Source organism: Heloderma suspectum, chromosome 2, assembly GCF_057233095.1.
Source record: "Heloderma suspectum isolate Gila_16-S chromosome 2, 16-S_ref, whole genome shotgun sequence".
Classification (NCBI taxonomy): Eukaryota; Metazoa; Chordata; class Lepidosauria; order Squamata; family Helodermatidae; genus Heloderma; species Heloderma suspectum.
The window spans coordinates 254,851,291-254,872,903 of NC_139459.1; the positions used below are offsets into that span (position 1 = coordinate 254,851,291).

General features: G+C 44.4%; 1 protein-coding gene across 6 annotated transcripts; it reads left to right on the top strand.

The window, feature by feature from the left end:
* The first annotated feature begins 4,760 nt into the window (after nt 1-4,760).
* On the top strand, nt 4,761-21,425 carry GNPDA1 (glucosamine-6-phosphate deaminase 1). Of its 6 annotated transcripts, none has more exons than XM_084838801.1 (9): nt 4,761-4,866; nt 6,627-6,832; nt 10,092-10,221; nt 10,665-10,746; nt 11,954-12,055; nt 16,476-16,658; nt 18,279-18,463; nt 19,695-19,869; nt 20,921-21,415. In XM_084838801.1, exons 3-9 carry the CDS (start codon nt 10,123-10,125, stop codon nt 21,016-21,018), a joined length of 924 nt encoding a protein of 307 aa, XP_084694927.1. In that variant the 5' UTR covers nt 4,761-4,866; nt 6,627-6,832; nt 10,092-10,122; the 3' UTR covers nt 21,019-21,415. The 6 variants fall into 6 exon arrangements, with proteins under 6 accessions (XP_084694927.1, XP_084694926.1, XP_084694930.1 ...); XM_084838800.1 differs by having other exon boundaries at nt 4,761-4,813; XM_084838804.1 differs by lacking the exon at nt 10,665-10,746 and having other exon boundaries at nt 20,921-21,425.
* The last annotated feature ends 188 nt before the right edge of the window (nt 21,426-21,613 follow it).

Here is a 21,613-nt window from a genome sequence, read left to right on the forward strand (position 1 = left end):
GTTTGGAAATGTAATAAATAAATAAAATTAAACAACCCACCATTGCCTACAGTGTCTGGGTTCATACGGCATGTAGCAACTCCCAGTTGGTCCGATTGGGGGTTGAATATTCAAAATGGCCATGGAATGTCCCCAGCACACACCACAGCAAATCGGGGGGCGGGATTAATTAACCCATGATTTGCCACTGTTACATGAGAACTGGGTCTTTATAAAACATCACCAGAAGGGAGCTTGCTTGCATGTTTATTTGTTTAAAAACATATGAGCCTGACCTTCCTTTCATAGGGAAACATGCTAGCAGCATCCTACTGCATTTCCCTCACTAAGCCAACAAAAACTCAGTTAATGGCATGAGAATTACAGTATAGAAAGAGTTTGAGGGGGACACTAGAGCAAAGAAGCAAGCACCTTTGAAAAAGAGCAGTAATCTGTCATAGCTTTTACTTGGAATGAGTAGTGGGCTGGGCAAGGGCGTAGCTCAGTGAAAGAGCACGTGCTTTGCATGCCAAAGTTCCCAAAGTTCAGTCCCCAGCAGCTCCAGACAGGTAGGGCTCTGGGGTTTCAGACAGAAGGACTCCTCTCTGAAACCCTGGAGAGCCAGTGTCAGTCAGTGCGGTATAGACAGTACCGAGGTAAGATGAACCAATGGTCGGACTCAGGATAAGGCAGTTTTCTCTGTTTCCAGGGCTGATCTACTTCCACTGAGAGCCATTGTTGGGAGAGGCCTGGACTGTCTATCTGGTGACCCACTTCTGTGCCTGTCATTAGTGTTTGTCTTGTACTGCTTTCTAAGGAGTCTCCCGGTTGTCATAACAACCAGAGGCAAAGTCCATACTGGTTACATGCCCTCGTGAGCCTTGTGTATGTTTGCACCCCATGAAACTACTGAATAATTTTGACAGTGCAAGATGACAGAAACTGGACTTGTGGCCTTGATTAATGGAAGTGTTTTATTTCATATTGATTTTGCCCAGTTATGATGCTGACAGAGGGACAGACTCAGAAGGTTTTCAGTGAGTCATATAGGCTCATAAGACTGCTTATGCCAGAAGAAGCAGTTGTGATCAGTCTGTGCTCGTATAAGATTCCTAGATGTTGCAGTCCTCACAAAACACCAACTAAGTTCCCAAGTTCATCTCATTGATGTCAGTAAGGGTACTGTAGAAGAAGAGCTAGCAGCCCCATCTGGTGCTTCCTCTGACTGCAGGTGCGCCTTCTGTTGAATGCTCCGTAGGTTTGCCACTTTAAAAGCAACAACTGGCCCTGCGTCTGTGGCCTGACATGCAAAGAAGCAGCAGGAGATGGAAAAGCCCAATACACTATACTAAGACCCCTCCAGTGTATATTTTGTCGCCAGTTATGTTTATACTCTTTTGGATCTTTTACTCTATCCTAACAGCAAACTCATTCTCTGAGCGTGGATCCTTAAAGAAGCGAAACAACACTATCTACGCACAAGAGGACAGTATCAGCAAGTTTGGAGGAGCCCAATGCTTTGCAGATGTACAAAAAATATTTAGAGAAAAAAACCTCTAAGGGATGGGGGCAGGGCGGAAACCCAGCCCAGTGAGAACTGAGCATGAGCATATGCTGGAGGGGTTGGAAGCAGAAATTGGGGGTAGGGGTGAGGGATAGAATGGAGTATCCTGGAAAAGGGGCATGGCTGTCTGGCACTCACTCTGAATAGGAGCACTCTATAGTGAAATATTTTGTTACAGGTCTGGCTTGTCTATAAGAAATGTCACTCCTAGACTGAATGCAACCCATCTGGCCTCAGATCAGTGCTTGTTGCTAGGGGACTAAAGAAAACTCTAACCAGATTGAGTTATCTAAAGAGAACCAGATTGGTTACATTTAATTTACATGAATCATCAAATAACCCCAGGAAACGGCTCATAATGGCAAGAGTCAAATGCTTGCATAGAATCATAGAATAGTAGGGTTGGAAGGGCCTATAAGACCATTGAGTCCAACCCCCTGCTCAATGCAGGAATCTAAGTCAAAGCATCCCCGACAGATGGCTGTCCAGCTTCATCTTGAATGCCTCCAGAGTAGGAGAGCCCACCACCTCCCTAGGTAATTGGTTCCATTGTCATATTGCTCTAACAGTCAGGAAGATTTTCCTGATGTTCAGCTGGAATCTGGCTTCCTGTAACTTGAGCCCATTATTCCGTGTCCTGCACTCTGGGATGATCAAGAAGAGATCCTGGCCTTCCTCTCTGTGACAACCTTTCAAGTACTCGAAGAGTGCTATCACATCTCCCCTCAGTCTTCTCTTCTCAAGGCTAAACATTCCCAGTTCTTTCAGTCTCTCTTCATAGGGCTTTGTTTCCAGTCCCCTGATCATCTTTGTTGCCCTCCTCTGAACCCTCTCCAGTTTGTCTCATCCTTCTTAAAGTGTGGTGCCCAGAACTGGACACGGTACTCCAGATGAGGCTTAACCAGGACTGAGTAGAGGGGAACTAGTACTTCCTGGGATTTGGAAGCTATGCTTCTATTAATGCAGCCCAAAATAGCACTGGCCTTTTTTGCAGCCACATCCCATTGTTGGCTCATATTCAGCTTGTGATCTACAACAATTCCAAGATCTTTCTTGCTTGTAATATTGTTGAGCCAAGTATCACCCATCTTGTAACTGTGCATTTGGTTTCTTTTTCCTAGGTGCATAACTTGGCATTTACCCCTATTAAATTTAATTCTGCTGTTTTCTGCCCAGTGCTCCAGTTTATCAAGAGCACTTTGAATTTTATTTCTGTCTTCCAAGGTATTAGCTATCCCGCCCAATTTTGTGTCACCTGCAAATTTGATCGGCATTCCCTGCATCTCCTCCTCCAAGTCATTAATAAAAATGTTGAAGAGCACTGGGCCCAGGACTGAGCCCTGCAGTACCCTGATCGTTACCTCTCCCCAGTTTGAGCCCATGGATAAGCACTCTTTGAGTCCGATCCTGTAGCCAACTGTGGATCCACCGGATCGTTGCTTCATCTAGCCCACTTTGAGCTAGTTTGCTCATCAGGATATCATGGGGCACTTTGTCGAAAGCTTTGCAGAAGTCAAGATATATTATGTCCACAGCATTCCCACGGTCCGCAAGGGAGGTGACCTGATCAAAACATGAGATCAGATTCGTCTGGCAGGACTTGTTCTTGACAAATCCATGTTGGCTTCAGGTAATCACTGCATTGTTTTCAAGGTACAGATTGATCACTTTATAATGTTTAGGATCGCAGCCTATTGTAGCCCTGCCTGTCATTGGATGCATAGTTGTCAAAAGTAGAGACAAAACCTGCTGTTACAGTAACTACTGGCAGTGGACGATGCCTGGCTGGATAGGTCTAAAGGCAGCCAGATTCAATTTCAGACAAGCTCTTGGGGGGCCATGTGCCAGCGGTGGCCGGAGCCAGCACGTTAGTGTAAAGCTCTTTCAACCATTTAGAATGGGGAAAACATCCAGGCAACCATCTAACACTCAAGGGGGGAAGGGGGGGAGGTCAGGGGAAGTGGGCCTGGTCCTCTGGGGAATCCTGGAGGGCCAGATTTGGCCCCCAGGCATGAGGTTCAACAGCCCTGGTTTAAAGAAATGAAGGAACTGCTGAATGACTAGTAACATTCCCTTTACTTCCAAAGTTCAACCGTAAGTAACCAAAGCAACACCATCTATGCACAAGAGGGAGGAATCAGCAGGCTTGGGGGAACCCAAAAAGTTTTTAGAAGTAAAAGTTTTTTTTTAAAAAAGAAAAATACCCTAAGATGAAGAATCCCCAAGGAGGGCTGAACATGGGCATGGGACTGGGGGACATGGGGACTGGGGGGTGCTTGCAGACGGAGGGCTCCTTGCGCTACCATTCTGAAGATATTGTGCAGCTATTCCACCTTTCTCTCCTTAATGGATTTTCTGGGTGCTTCCAGAAGAAAGACCCTAGCAGTAACAATAAGAAGGCATTGTGCAGCTATTCCACCTTTCTCTCCTTAATGGATTTTCTGGGTGCTTCCAGAAGAAAGACCCTAGCAGTAACAATAAGAAGGCATTGTGCAGCTATTCCACCTTTCTCTCCTTAATGGATTTTCTGGGTGCTTCCAGAAGAAAGACCCTAGCAGTAACAATAAGAAGGCATTGTGCAGCTATTCCACCTTTTCTTCCGTAATGGATTTTCCATGATAAGAAAAAGTGGTGGGAAAACATGGGAGGTTTATGAGTGGAAAGCAGTGTCGTCTGGATCCCCTGTGAAATTCAGTGAAAGAGGCCGAGCAGTGGCACCATAAAAGGTGGAAACGGCTGTGGGAAAACACAGGAGGGTTACAAATGGGAAATCTCATCTGGACCCCCATCGAATTCTGTGAAAGGGTCAGGTTAATTGCGCAATAAAAGCCTCATCTAGAAGCACCCTGGGGCGGGGGGGATGGAAGGGGGTGGAATGGAGTATCCTGAAAGAGGGCAGGGCTTCCTGGCTGGAGTGCAACCCCCAAAAGGGGCACTCCGCATTTGTCGCAGGTCCTCCCTGTAGGCTAGAGCTGTCTTCTGGTTCTCCAGTAAGAAGCACTGCAACAAGAACAGCTTAACAATTTCTAGCTGCTGGGCGCAAGGAAGCCTGCGGTAACGGAAAAGAGGAAGCCTTAGAAGCTCAGCCGCGTCCGTCGCACGTCGGGGCGGCCAGCTTTGGGGGAGGCGGCGGCGCGGGCTCAGCGCCTTTCGAAACGTGATCGCTCATATGACTGAGTGAGGTCATAATGAGGCGGGCCAGGGCGGAAGACAGCCCGGAGGAGGAGGGGCGGCGGCAGCAGCAGCAGCAGCAGCAGCAGCAGCAGAGCGGTGAGCGAGCGGAAGGAAAGCGGCGCGGTCCTCGGACCTGGTGGCGATGCGGGGTGAAGGCTGCTGCTGCCGCCTTTGCACGCACAGAAAGGGCGGGCGCGCTATAGATGGGGGGTGCGGGGAGAAAGCCCCCGCTCGGGCATGCTTTTCTCCAGAGAACTTGGGCCGTGTTGTTGCACGACAACGGCCGCTGGCTGGACGCCTCTTCCTCGGGCGGCCTGCGCGAAGTGACTCTCGTCTCTTTCCCTGGCCCACGTCGTGCTCGAAGAAACTTCCCCTTCCTGCTTCCTGGGCCTCCGTCTCCTGTCTCTTTTTGGCTCCCGCCGGCCGGGGGAAGCGAAACGCCTCCCTTGCTGCCATGGAGGCTCCCATCGGGTAGCCTTTCCCAACCGGGGGCCCTCCAGATGTGTTGGACTACAACTCTCAGCATGCTGGCTGTGGCACGCTGGCAGTTGTAGTCTAACACATCCGGAGAGCCCCTGGTTGGGGAAGGCTGGGCTCAAAATCATGCAACCTGCCTTCAACCATCTTTTAAATCGGTTGATGACATACCTTCAGTTCAGAGTGGCTAAAATGATGCAGAAGCCCGTGGCCTTTCTGTCTCTAAGCCTACATCTCTGTGGGTGAAGTGTGGCATCTAATCCGTGTTAGCGAAGACTGTGAATAAGGAACAAAGACTGGTCCTTGTTTCTGTCTGATTTCACGTGGAGTACGGAGGGGTGCTCCAATATGTGTGATGTTAGCTGCATCTGCAGCTTGGTAGCCTGAAAGGTGTCTGTATAACAGCCTCCCCCAACCTGGAGCGCTCTGGATGTTTTGGACTTCACTGCCAGCATCCCCCAGCCAGCATGGCCAATGGTCAGGACTGCTGGCAGTTGTAGTCCAAAAAGTCTGGAGGGCACCAGGCTCAGGGAAGGCTGCTGTACAGTGGAGGTTAATGCCTCCTATTTCAATGGGGTGGTGAATCCGCTCTGGATTTCAATCAGAACACATCCATCCAGTGGGTATTGTGAATAGGTTGTTTAGCCTTCGTTTGGGAGAATCTCTCCGTCCACCTTGGACTAGGCTGCATCTGGCCCTGCTGCTTCTGCAGCTTGAACCACAGCTTGATACGCAAACCTGCAGCAGGAGATTGAAAAGCCTGGCACGTTCTCCTTCAGCTGCCCACCCTGGAGGAATATTTGGAGGATCAAATGGGATAAATGTATGCTGTTACCTCAGTGTTGAACACTCCCTCTCCCCACTCAGTAGAGCAGGCGTGGGCAGACTTCAGGCTTTACCCTTTGTGTAGGGTCCACTTTGTTTTCTCCTAGAACCCCAAGATCCACCAACCGGAGTCTGATGCAAAAGACATAGAATGAAAGGATTCTGAGCCCAGGAATTTCTTCTGGGTGCCAGAACTGAAGGCAGCTCACAGTAACCCACTCCTAGTTAACCCGAAGCTTTCTTCATTTCAGCATTATAATTTAGGTGAGGGGGAAATAATGTGTTGCTGTTATAGTTACATCATTGCCAGTCTAGCGGAAATCACCCAGAGATCTATCAGTTAATCCAAATCTACTTTCTGCCAACCACTGATGCTGAAGAAGCTGAGGTTGATTGGTTCTATGAAGACCTACAACACCTTCTAGAACTAACACCAAAAAAATACGTCCTCTTCATCATAAGGGATTGGAATGGTAAGGTAGGAAGTCAAGAAATCACTGGGATAACAGGCAAGCATGGCCTTGGTGTACAAAATGAAGCAGGACAAAGGCTAATAGAGTTTTGCCAAGAGAACACACTTATCATAGCAAACACTCTTTTCCAACAGCACAAGAGGCGACTCTGCACATGGACATCACCAGATGGTCAAGATCGAAATCAGATTGATTATGTCCTTTGCAGCCAAAGATGGAGAAGCTCTATTCAGTCAGTAAAAACAAGACCTGGAGCTGACTGTGGCTCAGATCATGAGCTTCTTATTGCAAAATTTCGGCTTAAATTGAAGGACGTAGGGAAAACCACTAAACCATTCAGGTATGACCTAAATCATATCCCTTATGAATATACAGTGGAGGTGACGAATAGATTTCAGGGATTAGACCTGATAGACAGAGTGCCTGAGGAACTATGGACGGAGGTCTGTAACATTGTTCAGGAGGCAGCAACTAAATCCATCCCAAAGAAAAAGAAATGCAAGAAAGCAAAGTGGCTGTCTGATGAGGCTTTACAAGTAGCTGAGGAAAGAAGGGAAGTGAAAAGCAAAGGAGAAAGGGGAAGATATACCCAACTGAATGCAGATTTCCAGAGAATAGCAAGGAGAGACAAGAAGGCCTTCTTAAATGAACAATGCAAAGAAATTGAGGAAAACAATAGAATGGGAAAGACTAGAGATCTCTTCAAAAAAATCAAGAGATATCAAGGGAACGTTTTGTTGAAAGACAGGCATGATAAAGGACAAAGAAGGCAGGGACCTAACAGAAGCAGATGAGATTAAGAAGAGGTGGCAAGAATACACAGAAGAACTATACAGGAAAGATCTGAATGTCCCTGATAGCCATGATAGTGCGGTCACTGAACTTGAGCCGGACATCCTAGAGAGTGAAGTCAAGTGGGCCTTAGGAAGCATTACTAACAACAAAGCTAGTGGAAATGACAGTATTCCAGCTGAGCTATTTAAGATCCTAAAAGATGATGCTGTTAAAGTGCTGCACTCAATATGCCAACACATTTGGAACACTGAACAGTGGCCACAAGACTGGAAAAGGTCAATTTACATTCCAGTTTCAAAGAAGGGCAACGCCAAAGAGTGTTCAAACTACCGTACAATTGCGCTCATTTCACATGCCAGCAAGGTGATGCTCAAAATCCTACAAGCTAGGCTTCAGCAGTATGTGAAAGGTGTATGACAAGGCTGTATATTGTCAACCTGCTTATTTAATTTATATGCAGAGTACATCATGAGAAACGCCGGGTTGGATGAATCAGAGGTTGGAATTAAGATTGCCGGGAGAATTATCAACAACCTCCGATATGCAGACGTTACCACCCTATCGTGAAAGTGGAGAGTCCAAAGGCTGGTTTGCAACTCAGCATTAAAAAAACGAAGATCATGGCATCTGGCCCCTTCACATCCTGGCATATAGAAGGGGAAGAAATGGAAGCAGTGACAGATTTTATTTTTTGGGGCTCCAAGATCACCGCAGACGGTGACTGTAGCCATGAAATTAAAAGACGCTTGCTCCTTGGGAGGAAAGCTATGGCAAACCTAGATAGCATAGTAAGAAGCAGAGACATCACCTTGCCGACAAAGGTTCATATAATCAAAGCTATGGTTTTCCCGGTAGTAATGTATGGCTGTGAGAGCTGGATAAGGAAGGCTGAGCGCCGAAGAATCGATGCTTTTGAACTGCGGTGCAGGAGAAGACTCTTACGAGTCCCCTGGACTGCAAGGAGGTCAAATCAGTCAGTCCTAAAGGAAATCAACCCTGAGTGCTCGTTGGAAGGACAGATACTGGAGCTGAAGCTCAAATATTTTGGCCACCTAATGAAAAGAGAAAACTCCCTGGAAAAGACCCTGATGCTGGGAAAGATTGAAGGCGAAAGGAGAAGGGGACGGCAGAGGATGGGATGGCTAGTTAGCATCACCAATGCAATGAATATGGACTTGAGCACACTCCGGGAGAGAGTGCAGGACAGGAAGGCCTGGTGTGCTGTGGTCCATGGGGTCACGAAGAGTCAGACACGACTGAACGACTGAACAGCAACAACACTTTCTGCCCAACGCTGCCATAGGCCACTTCTCTCCCCCCGCACTTTCTATCCTGGCCTGCTTCAAAACCTGTTGCATCATTAAAGCCATCATAGCCTTATCCCGTCTACGTTCTGTCTACCAGTAAACTTGCCATCTGCACTGTGTCTCTTTCAAGTCTGCCTCTGCTTTTGTTCTATCAATCAAATTTACTAATAATGTTACATTGTGTCAACACTGAGCACTATTCAGATTTTAAGTTGAAAAGAACAAACCCTGGGCTGGATCCAGACTTAGTCATACTTCAGAGTACAGCCATTAAAAGCAATGGGACTTCAGTTAGTCATGACTAAGTCCCATTGATTTCAGTGGCTCTCCTTTAAGTATGACTAAATCCAGCTTTTTGTCCGCAGGCTTATAACCCCTTCAAGCATGTGCAAGTAGGGAAGGAACACAGAAGGAAGGAGAAGGGGCAGAGATGGAAGGTAAAAAGGCTCAGAAAAAGATAGCTGTTGATGCTGTTTAAACATTTGAAATAAGGCAGAGGTGCAGATTTCAGGGGGCCACATGAGTTCAGAGGAAAAGGGGAGCAAGAGTGAGGGCTGAGGTATGAACCGGTGGTTACCCAGTCCTTAGCCAAGGGAAGAATATTGGCAGCATGGTGATGGCACAGCTCTTCTAGTACCAAGTCTGCCATTGGTCCATCAGAGCCTAGCCAGGTCTACTCTGACTGGCAGTGGCTCTCCAGGGTTTCAGGAAGGGTTTTTCCCCAGCCCTGTTACTTGACATTGTTTTAACTGGAAATGCTGTGGATTGAACCTGGGCCCTTCTGCATGTGGAGGATCTGCTCTATTGCCAGGTTGTGTCTTCTCTTGCTTCAGCTGTAATGGTTGGAGTAGAGCTTGCAGGGCTTCCCTGCACTGAGAGCTGCGAGTTCAAAGTCATTTGGGGCTCATGAATGGGTGAGAGTCCCACTTCCCACATTATAAGGAAAGAGGAGAAATAAGCAGCAGGAGTAATTTGTGCTTTTTTTGGTAAGCTATGAGCTGACTGGCTGTTGTACTGGGTGCCCTTCAGGGTCAGGGAGCTGTTGTCTTTTCTCATCTGTATAATTCAGGGGTAGGCAACTTGTGGCCCTCCAGGTGTTGTTGGACTGCAGCTCCCATCAGCCTTAGCCAACCTAGCCAATAGTGAGGGCTGATGGGCGTTGGAGTCCCACAACATCCGGAGGGCTACAAGTTGCCTATCTCTGGTATAATTGCTGTTTCATGCCAGGAGCTCTTCAAAAGGGATATAAATCAAAACCATGAAATGTTAATGCATTATAGCTCAAATATTGCCATCCGCCAACATTTGAAGATACCCTAATGATTTTCTACCTAACTATGATTTCCTACTCAGTAGCTCTTGAAGGCAGAATACCCCTAAGCTGAAAAACTGCTGCTAATTTAAGGAGTCAATTATTGTTTAAGTTGGTATTAGCTGGCCAAACCTCTCCACCCTCATTTACAATCTGTTAATCAAACCATTCTTTCAAATTTACAGGTTAGGATGAAACTCATCATTTTAGAGAATTATGCTCAGGCGAGTGAATGGGCTGCAAAGTACATTAGGAATCGAATTATCCAGTTTAATCCGGGTCCAAGCAAATATTTTACCCTTGGGCTTCCCACTGGTAAGTTACAAGCCTGAACTTATAGGAGTGGTGGCAGTGGGGCTTTGTGATGAGCAGAGCAGTGACCTCGGTTCCTTCCCACTCACAATTGTCTTTACTCTTACACAGCTGGAGCCACTCTGCCTATGTAATATTATAATGAAGGCATCACATTTTGCACAGGGAATTTTCAACAATTGATTAGTAAGTTTAGACATCTTTATTTTGCAAACCACAACAAAGATACTCCATGTAGTAAAACGTCAATAGCTTACTGTTGTAAGCTTACTTATAACTTCTTTGTTTGACTGCTGTATGAGTGTGTCATGACCGTCACATGCCACATTCATTATTCTTAGCCTGACTTAGCCTGTAGGATTCTGAGGCTGCGTTTGGGCTATGTAAAACTGGAAAGTACAGTCCAAGAAGGTAATGGTTGGTGGATTGGCTTCTTCCCTTGGCAGGGCCCAGCCTCTGGATGCATTGCCCAGATTGTGCTCATCATAAGAACAGGCTTTGCACCACTACATGGGTATACAAAACAAGGTAGTTTTTCACTTATTTTTATTTACCTATTTGAAAAATGTAGGTCTGCCTTTTACGAGGGCCCCCATATTACAAGGAACACAGATGTACTGTTGAAAGCAACAGCACCCCATGCTGAGTTCCCCTCCCCTCTTCCATAATTCCTGATTCAGCCTTCCCCAGCCTGGCACCCTCCTGATGCGTTGGACTGCAATGTCCGTCATCCCCAGCCAGCAATGGATGGGGTTTATGGAAGCTGTAGTCCAATACATCTGGACAATGCCAGGTTGAGGTCTAAATTCACCTTTGTTCATTTCCCTGCCCTTGCTCCACATCATTGTTGCTGGTGGGAATGAAAAAAAAAATGCACAGCACAGTGTTAGAACCCAGGGCAAGTCTAGACTGCGCTGATTGTGGCAGAACATTTTACTTGAGAAGCAGGATAAATGTATGAAGATAAATAACTAGTTGATCCAGGGGGAGAGCTTAACATGGGACTCCTGTTTCTGAGTTGCTATGTTCCTTGCCATCTAAGATAACACCAGCATGGGTTAGCATGAGAAACTGCAGTAATTGGGCTAGAGAAAGACCGAGCTGAAAGGGCTACTATATGTTGTTTTAACCTGCTCTTTAATGATGGAGTGACCATATTCCTAGGTACCCTATTCTGGAGAGCCATTTTGCTTTTTAATTGGCTCATTAAACAACGATGCTCTGTCATAACATTGTCCCCAAATTCTTGTCTGATACATTAAATATAGGACCCCGTGTACACATAAGAGGGGTAGATTCATTTCCTCTGCAGAGTGCTTTGCTACTATGGGCAGAAAATGCTTGCAAGAATATGGGCTTTGGAACTGGGGTGCCACTATGGTCTTGCAGATACTGACGCAGTTCTGATCAAGAATGAAACTCAGCAGATGGAGCTAGGATTGACTTCCACAGGATGCCTTTGAGCCCTTCTTCAATAGCAGCCTCCCCCAGCCTGGTGCCCTCCAGATCGGGTGGACTGCAACTTCCATCATCTACAGCTGGTCAGGCCAACAGACCTGCTGGCTGGGGGTGATGGGAATTGTGGTCCAACACATCTGGAAGGTGTCAGGTTGAGGGAGGCTGTTCTGTAGTAATACACAACGTAGTGATTTTCAAGTCCTATACATGCTGCTTGCCATTTATGTGGTGCCGAATGACACTTGGCTGACTGTCCATTGCTGTCTTTCATCCCCAGGAAGTACTCCATTAGGATGTTACAAAAAACTAATAGAATATTACACGAATGGAGATCTCTCTTTCAAATACGTGAAAACCTTCAATATGGATGAATATGTGGGTGAGTCCTCTTTATGTTAAGAACTGTAGAGGGGAAAAATAATTGCTATCCCTTGTCCACATATTCTATTTACTGTGCTTAATTAAACACGGAACTGGTTTGCATGTAACAACAACTCTGGGTTAATTAACCCATGGACTGCCAAAATCTAGTGGGAGTGAGTGCACTGCCTCCAGCTCGCTTATCACTTCCACTTTGAATGGACAACCTATGATCACTCTATTTGTAGGTTCTTTTTTTAATTAAGTATTTTATTTATGAAATACAAGGTAACTATTATATAACAACAAAAACATCAACACAGTCAGTCTTACATTATTCATCACAGATTCTATACATATTTTAAAATCGTTATCCCTGAACATACTCTTGTTGTATACATTTTATTCTCCGTTGCAGCCACAAAATAATCACTTTTCAATTATTAGCCTTACTGGTTATTACACCCTTCCAAAAATAGGGTGGTGCACTCAGATGCTGGTCTGCGGACCCTGCATTAATGTATGTAATGAAGAAGAACCACGTTTCAAAGAACGAATCCTGTTTGATTATCCCTCTGATCAATCAGTTATGTTGTGTTAGTTTTTCAGCAAGATTTTCAGAAGCCATCCATTCATAGTGTGTCCTATTTTTGTTTTCCGGTATCATGCTATAACCATTCTTGCTGCTGCTAGTAACAGTAAAAGTAGATCTTTATGTAACAGCTGTTTTTGTGTGTAATTAAAAATAGAGAGAAGAGCTAATAACGGGGTGCCATGAACTGTTTAATTCAAAATGGCTGCCCAAAATACTTGCATGTGTTCACAAGGCTACCACATATAGAATAAAGTACCTTTGACCTGACAACCTGTCCAGCAATTTGGGGAAAGATCTGTGTTAATATGATTTCATTTCACCGGTGTGAAATGACACCTATGTATTAATTTTAAATTTGTTTCTCAAATTGCTGCTGAAATAGACTTAAGTGGGTTCTTTTCCCAGATGGCATTCCATTGTGTATCTGCAGTTGGTTTCCCAATATGATTTTCCCAAACTGTTTTCAATCCTGTTGCTCTGCTATGATGTGTTGCATATCTATGAACCAGCTACAGATTTGTTGTTGTTCAGTCGTTCAGATACGAGAGACTAAACCTTTAGACCTGCCTTGCGAGCTAGTGCATTCATTTTCATTGAGAGATCAGGTTGCCTCATTCCTTCGTATTAGTTCTGAAGCAAACCTTTTATTTGAGTGATTTGAAACCAGTTCCTTTCCATATCTTGCCATTTCTCTTGCAATTCTTCTGTTGAAATAGGTTTTCTTCCTGTATGATGTCTCTAAGTCTCTGTATTCCCTTTTCCTCCCAGCATTTGTATTGCTTGCATTTATCCAGATCACTCAACTCGGGGTCCAGAAAAGGGATAAGTGGGGGATACAGGAGAAGCAAGAATTCTGTTCTGGGAGCCCACACTCTCGGTGTATTTTTTAAGAAGGGATTTTTTAAAAATCATTTCCAATGCCTTCTTCTTTAGAGGTGAAAAAAGGAGAGATTTGATGTTATGGTTGTTGGGGGAAAGCTGTATGGCTATCCATGGCACAGTATAGTCTGTTTGTATTAGTGGTATAGCCTGTTTTAGTTGAAAGGAATCATAATAAAATTTTAAATTAGAAGCCCCCACTTTTTGTTTGACTGTACAGTATATTTTTACTTATGTGTAATTTTTTTTATGCCCGGTACTAAATGTTTCCATAACTTTCTGCCACTGTTTGAAGAATATAGGAGTGATTTCAATTAGCAAACTTTGAAGTAAAAATAAGAATCTAGGGAGAGATGGCAGCCAATCTACCAAGCCCTATTCATATGTTCTTAGCACGATGTCTGAACCTGGGCACTCTGGGTTCCTTAGGGGTTAAATGACCCAGAATTAACCTACTTTTTTTGTTGGGTTAACTCTGGGTTGTTTAACCCCTAAACAACCCAGAGTGCCTGGGTTCAGACATCACAGTAATAACCAATGAATGGGGTAATCGTAGGTTGTTAATTGAAAGTCGAAGTGAGGAATAATGTGTTCAACACCTGCTAGATTCCAGCAATTCATGGGTTAATTAACCCACATGTGAACCGGGTCACAGACTTATTTCTGTAATGCAGTACTAATTTTAGCCAGAGGCAATGTGTTCAACGCCTGCTAGATTCCAGCAATTCATGGGTTAATTAACCCACATGCGAACTGGGTCACAGACTTATTTCTGTAATGCAGTACTAATTTTAGTGGAAACCCAGGATATAAATTAAACAAATAAAAAATAAAATAGTGACTCAGGAACTCAGCTGTAAACCAGGAAATCGCTGGTTCATATCTCGCATCCTAGCAGCAACTCAATAGGGTAGCCTAAGGCAAGTCATTCGGTCTCTCTACCTCACTCTCCTATTTGCAATATGAAAATAATCCTGTTCTACCTTACAGGGCTGCTGTAAGGATTACTGTGATAATGTATGTGAAGTGGCTTGAGCCTATAAAAATGCTAAGCATTATTTCTTTTTAAGAAATATTTCAAAAACTATGGGTAGACAATCAAGTAGGCCCCTCTAGTAAAGGGCGGTGGTGGTGTGGAGATGACTAAGCAACTTAAGGGATAGGTTTTGGATTCTTCACCCCTTCTAACTTTGTCATTTTCAAGTTCATGAGCAAGAACAGGGTTGGGCTGGTTCTTCAAGCCAGGCTTTACCCTTTGCTTCTTGTTAAAAAGAGCTGTGGGACAGGGAGATGGGTTGGGAAAGATAGTCCCTCCCAAATTCCTGCCCTGGAGTCCTTTCTCTCTCTTCCTGCCCAAATTGCCTCTGCTGCAGTTTCCGAGGAACAGCCATTCTTCATAGGATGTAGCAGTAGCTGCTCTAGCCAGGCTTTAAATGTGGGGGATAGGAGACCCTTTCCCAGCAAACCAAGCCATTTCTGCACTGCCTGCAGGGGCTAGGTTCCTGAGATGGGCTTTTCATGCTACCCCTGTTGAGATCAGGTGCATTTTAAGGACATGCACTGTCCCTCCAATAGTGAATTCAGGTGGTGAGTGCCAACAGGATTGGAGTCAAATGGGACCACCAAGAAACAGGATGCAGGTATTTGCATACCTGGGGTGGGAGGAGACCCAGTGAGGACTAGTTATGCTTGGTAGTCAAGGCATTTGGAGTTTTAGTTGGAAAGTCAAATTGGAAAACTGGGGTGGGGTGGTGGCAGAATGCCCTGTTTAAGCTCTTTACAGCTTATAGTATCCTGGAGGAGGGCATGGCTGGCTGGAACCCTGAACAGCAGCACTCCTTGCAGATCCCACCTATTTTACTCACCTTCAAATAATGACTGAGACATTTTAATTGAACATAAAATAGGTGTGTGCGTGTGTGTAAACTCAGTACATTGCAATGTTCCTGCTGTATTGATATTGTAGAAAAACAGAGATCTGTCCTGTTACACCAACTCATAATTTAAAATCTTTGACAAGCATCCAAATTTCACAAAGTTCTTTATCAGGCATAGATGTTCAGAATAAACACAAAAATAATTTTCTTGAATTTCTAAGAGCACAGCACTGTCACCCTGATCTGAATAAAAATCAGGCTTTGAGAGGTTTATTTTTACTCTGTGCCTCAGAAGGCAAGAAGTGCTATGGATCACCATAGTTATTCTCTAACCCTCCCACCAAAACTCCCTACATGAAATGATAGGGCAAACACAAAAACTTAATTTTCCTGTCAGTGTTTTTATAAAAATATAAAATTTAGAATGCGTGATTAAAACATAGCCATACTGTTCCGCCTCACAAGATTGGGGAAAAATGCATCCTAGTTGCCTTAATTATAGCATTGTTCTTCGGGTTTATTGGTGTGCTAGACCAGTTTATTTTTATTTATTACATTTATATACTGCCTTTTTTCCTCCTAAGGAACCCAAGGCGGCATACACAATCCTCCTCCTCTCCATTTTATCCTCACAACTATCCTGTGAGGTAGGTTGGGCTGAGAGTCTGTGACTGGCCCAAAGTCATCCAGTGAGCTTCCATGGCCAAGTGGGGACTAGAACCCGGGTCTCCCGACTCGCAGTCCAACACTCTAGCCAATACACCAAACTGGCTCTCTTTATTTTGACATTTTAATGTACCACTTAGCACCTAGGAAGCTGCCTTATACCAGGTCCAACTATTGTCCATCTAGCCCTGTATTGTCAGCTCTGATTGACAGCAGTCTCAGGCAGGGGCTTTTCGTAGCACCTGCTACTGGACCCTTTTTAACTGGAGATGCCAGGCACTGAACTTGGGAGCTTCTGCATGTAATCTAGGTGCCCTGCTATTGTGCTACAGCTCTTGCAAGCTGCCACTTGAGTATTATTATGGGCAAAAAGGTGGAATATGCAGTAATAACAGCCATGAGCGAATGCACTCTTTTGTCAGGCCTTCCAAGGGATCATCCAGAGAGCTACCACTCCTTCATGTGGAACAACTTCTTCAAGCACATTGACATCTTGTCTGAAAACACTCACATTCTGGATGGGAATGCCACTGACCTGCAAGCAGAGTGCGAGGCTTTTGAAGACAAAATCAAAGCGGCCGGAGGGATTGAACTCTTTGTTGGAGGTGAGCTTGGAACGAATGGGGAATGAGGCCAAGTTTGCGCATGCATGTTTGTCACGCAGCAGCTTGTGTTGGAAATGACTGTTGCAGATCAGCGACCGTCACACAGAGCATTTGTGTCTCCTCAAAGCACATAATTTGCAGTGGAGGCAGTTCCTGTTATGCCACAAGTCAGACTGATAATTCATCAAGGGAAAAGATACCGAGTGATGTATATGCATGTGTGGAACCGACAAGATGTTTAACAGAGTAAAAACCTATGTTCAGGGCATGTGATTTGCTATAACTGTAGCTCAGAGTATTTATTTGAACAGGTTTGCAGTAATGCCACATGCTAAGCTCACTGTAACCTTTCCCATTAGTAGTATGTGTAGCTAGTCCTTTCTGGAAGACTGAGACTTCTCCCAACCCTTTCAGTTTAATATATTAATACTAATGATTTTTTTCTGGCTACTTACTCTTGAAGTAACCTAATAAAAATGACTGGAACTGCTCCAAATAAGTGTTCTGGAGACTAGCTGGCACCCAGTAGCACCCCAAATGTAGCAGATCTGCAGGAGCAATGTATGGGCTGCAATGTGAAGGACACTTAACTGGGAGGGTCCAATTGAACTCAAAGGAACTATTAAGCAAATAAGGATCAGATTAAGCTGGAACTCCACATAGTGAGTATATTTCAAGAAAAATGGGTCTAGGAATTATCCCAATACTGGCTACCAAAAAACAAAAACAGTACCAGAATCCAAAGAACCATGCAACTAGTTTCTTGAGCTCCAAATGGGCTTAGATTTGACCCAGTTTGCAAGTAACAGCAATTACAGGGTTGTTTAACCTAGGAATTGCCATGGCCGAGCAAGAGCGAGTGCACTGCCTCCCCTGCGCTTGTCACTTCTGCTTTCAGTCAACAACCCGGGACATCTGTGACATCTGAATCCAGGAACTCTGGGTTGTTTAGGGGTTAAACAACCCAGAGATAACCCAGCAACAAACTACGGGTGATTGTTGGGTTAACTCTGGGTTGCTTAACCCCTAAACAACCCAGGATTCCTGGGTTTGGTCATCACACTAATAACAGAGGAGTGGGGCATTGCTTCAGTTGTTGACTGAAAGCGGAAGTGAGTAGCACACAGGAGGAAGCATGCTTGCTCACTCTCGCTTGGCCATGGCAATTCCTGGGTTAAACAATGAACCAGAACTTTGTTTTTCTTGAGCAGCATCCCCCATATGTCATGGCAAATTGCTCTTGAAACTGCAGAGAGTTTAAAAAACATTCCACTGACCTAGAGAGGCCCTTTTTATGAACTGAAGCAGCTCTTTTGATCTCCATCCATGTAAATAGCATATTGAAGTCCAAAATCTACATTATAAATAAGGATTTGGACTATCCCATTATTTGAATGAACAGAAAATGAGAAGAGCTCCTCTGTAAGCAAGAATAACTTGGCACAACTGGGCCTGATTCTGTGGGAGACAGCAGATTCTCCAGCCCCAAAGAACACTTGCAACTCTCTTGTTAGGGTTATGTGCTTATCATGCTCAAGAGCTCAATCACTAAGTCTTAATTGCTGATGTTGCCTTTCCTGGCTTTTGCTAGATTATAAATTGAAACTGTCTGTATTACAGGCATCGGTCCAGATGGTCACATTGCCTTCAATGAGCCAGGCTCAAGCCTGGTGTCCAGAACCAGAGTGAAGACCTTGGCTATGGATACCATATTGGCTAATGCCAGATTCTTTGATGGAGACCTCTCCAAAGTGCCCACAATGGCTCTTACAGTTGGAGTAGGGACAGTCATGGATGCCAGAGAGGTTAGGAGCACAATAGTAAGCTAAGAGAGGAGGGGGGATTTGGGACCAGTGGTACATCTTGACAGAGGATTTCTAGGCTGTCATGTATGTGCTCTTATTAGAAGTGTGTGTATTTAATCCATTGCTTAAAAATAGTCCTAGTTGCCAGTTTTTGGAAATACACCAGAGGGCTCTGTTGGCAATTTTAATAAGATCCCTGAGGAAGGCCCAAAAAGAAAAGTGGGCTGAGCCTGAAACACACTGGGCTTGGAATAAATTTTCCAGCATGCTGAGACATGGTCCTTTGTTGTGGGTTTGCACTGGATGCTTTACAGGTTTGTTTTTTGCGTTTGTCTGCGTATCAATGCAAGTTGGGGAACATCTCCATGAAGAAAATAGCTAATCTACTTTACAAAAAATTCCTTACTTGTTCACCTGGAGGACATTCTTACATGCCACAGGTGAGTGGCTATTTACAAGCCAGCTGTAAATTGTGGAGCTCTTCTAGTTTCAGGCTTTCACGTGAAAACACAGGTTTCATGCTGTCACTAAAACGAAAAAAAAATCTAGGGAGCTTTAGTGGCTACAGTTTGCCTTATCTCCTATTCCCTTGTCAGAGTTCTCAAATATTGCAGTAGCATTCTCTAACTCTTAGTATTCCATTTGCAAAATGTTGGTTTTCTGGTTGCAGAGTTCTAGAACAGAGGTGGGCAACATGTGGCCCTCCAGATATTGCTGGACTGCAACTCCCATCAGCCCTAGCCAGCAAAGTCAATGGTGAGGGATTATGGGAGTTGCAGTTCAACAACATCTGGAGGGGCACAAATTGCCCACCCCTGTAGACTAGTGATGTTGGAGAAATCTGCAAGGGATTCAAATGAGTTCAGCCTGCGGATTCCACAGCAGACTGGCCTTTTCTGAGTTGTGCAGACCAGTTTACTTTGGGGGGAGATTTGCCCAAGTGCATAGATGCGCTAATGCACATTTGCAAACAGGAACAGAATTCTTGTACACCCCTAAAAAACCCCCAGATTCCATCAACAAGCAGACGATGGAATGAAAGACGCCCAACTATCTGTGAAACAGAGATGGAACAGATTTATCAAAATCCGTACAACCCTACTATAGACCATACCCCTTCTTAACCTCCCCATACATATTTGAGAATAGCAAGGGGAGTTTCTCTGTATTTCTGACGCTCATAATCAAAAGCCGAAGGCGAACCATGTTAACCTATGTGTCTTGCATTCAGGTTATGATTCTGATCACAGGAGCTCATAAAGCATTTGCTTTGTACAAAGCCATTGAGGAAGGAGTAAACCACATGTGGACAGTTTCTGCCTTTCAGCAACATCCCCGTACTGTCTTTGTATGTGATGAGGATGCCACACTGGAGCTTAAAGTAAAAACAGTGAAGTACTTTCAAGGTAGGTAACCACTAGGAGGCTGAGAATGTTCATATAAAGACCATCTTGTGTATAAATCCACATTAAACCCAAAAGTGATCTTTAGTAACTCAAGCCTACACAGGATTTTATAAAAATATTCACATTTAAAAAGGTATGTATGAATCTGCTCCTTGGTTTGATTTTTGGAGTAGGGAGGGTTTAAATACCAGGAGTGCCTCATATGTGACTATAACTTGCAGTGCAGGCTGTCTTGATTATTGCTCCACTATTTCTTAGCATGAAAGCTCTTAACTCATTGAAGAGCTACTAACTTCTACAGTGGCTCTTGACTTGTTTAGACTATTACCTTCAGTATCTTTGCGCCTTACCATTATTGTACTACCCTTTTTTTAAATGTGGTTCAGCATATGATCAACCTATAGACAGGTCATTTTTATAACCTAGCACAGCCTTGTCATCCTTGCTAGTCTAAACATGATGTTCAAAGCTTTCTTCTCCCCACTCCCTGCCCCCAAAACCTAGGCATACCTATCAAAATAGGGAGCATGTCTTGTCTTGCAAGCTTCCTTGACCCAAAATCCAATCTTGATAAGAGTGAGCATATGGATCATGTGCCTAATTCGCTAAAAGTAAAACACTGAGAGCTTCTTCTCACCCCCATGTGACTTCACAACTACGTTTTCCAAGGACCATTTTACTTCACTAGCTGCTCTTTGCAGATGGAGAGAAACTAAGTGTAGTGTTAACATGGCATGCATTTTGGACTGCTATATGTCAATATGGGGCTCGGTGGGGTGGGGGGGACCAGTAGCAGAAGCCACACTAATTCCAATCTGATGCACTAAACATTTTCTCTTATTGGACTAGCTCATCTTCTGAACACAGTATCTAGTGATTCTGCCAGCTAAGTGACTTGGAAGTTAACGGCTGTCCTTATCCAACCCTATATAAACATTTTAAAACAATAGAGGGAAGCAAGGAATAAGAGTGGATATAAATTACTTTATTCACAATTTTAGTACCACTTGCATTGGAACTAAGTTCCTGCTGTTTTGTTTCACTTAATCAGGTTTGATGCTTGTTCACAACAAACTTGTGGATCCACTCTACAGTATAAAAGAAATAGGGGCAGAAAGAAGCCCGTTGAAGAAGCCGTACAGTGACTAGCCTCTTCGGATTCTGGGTAATTGGGTAAGGGGTTGGTGGAAAGTGTCCTCTCCTCTTGATGCAAGTCTACAGCAAAACACATTCTGGGAGTCCATTACTGGAAAAATCTTCAACCCCATTGAGAGGTAGTAGCACTGGATGTTGCCACATTGAGCATCCTCCAGCAGCAAAGCAAACTAATGTCAGTTCGCCACTGTTTTAAGAACCAAGACCAAATGTGAGAACTGAGGCCATCTATTCTCCTTAATAGATCACAGAATGTATTTAAGATCACCATCCCAGTAACCCCTAACATGATACAGATTTGAATCACAATCTATATATAATCAGGAATGGAATCTGCAAAACATGAAGCTTTTGCTACTTTTTTTAACATTAAAGGCATTAATACATGTTTTCCAAAACAGAACTGGGTTGTATTTATTCCATAATAGTTGGGAAGATGGAGCTAGGCATCACGGGAATCAGACTTTAAGGGAACTGAGGAAATCTGATCAGAGAAAATGGGTAACATTCTCAGTCTGCTGTACCTCACCCAGAAAATGAACACATCATTCCTCCAGTTCTATATGCTCCTCTTTCAAAGTGCTCTCAG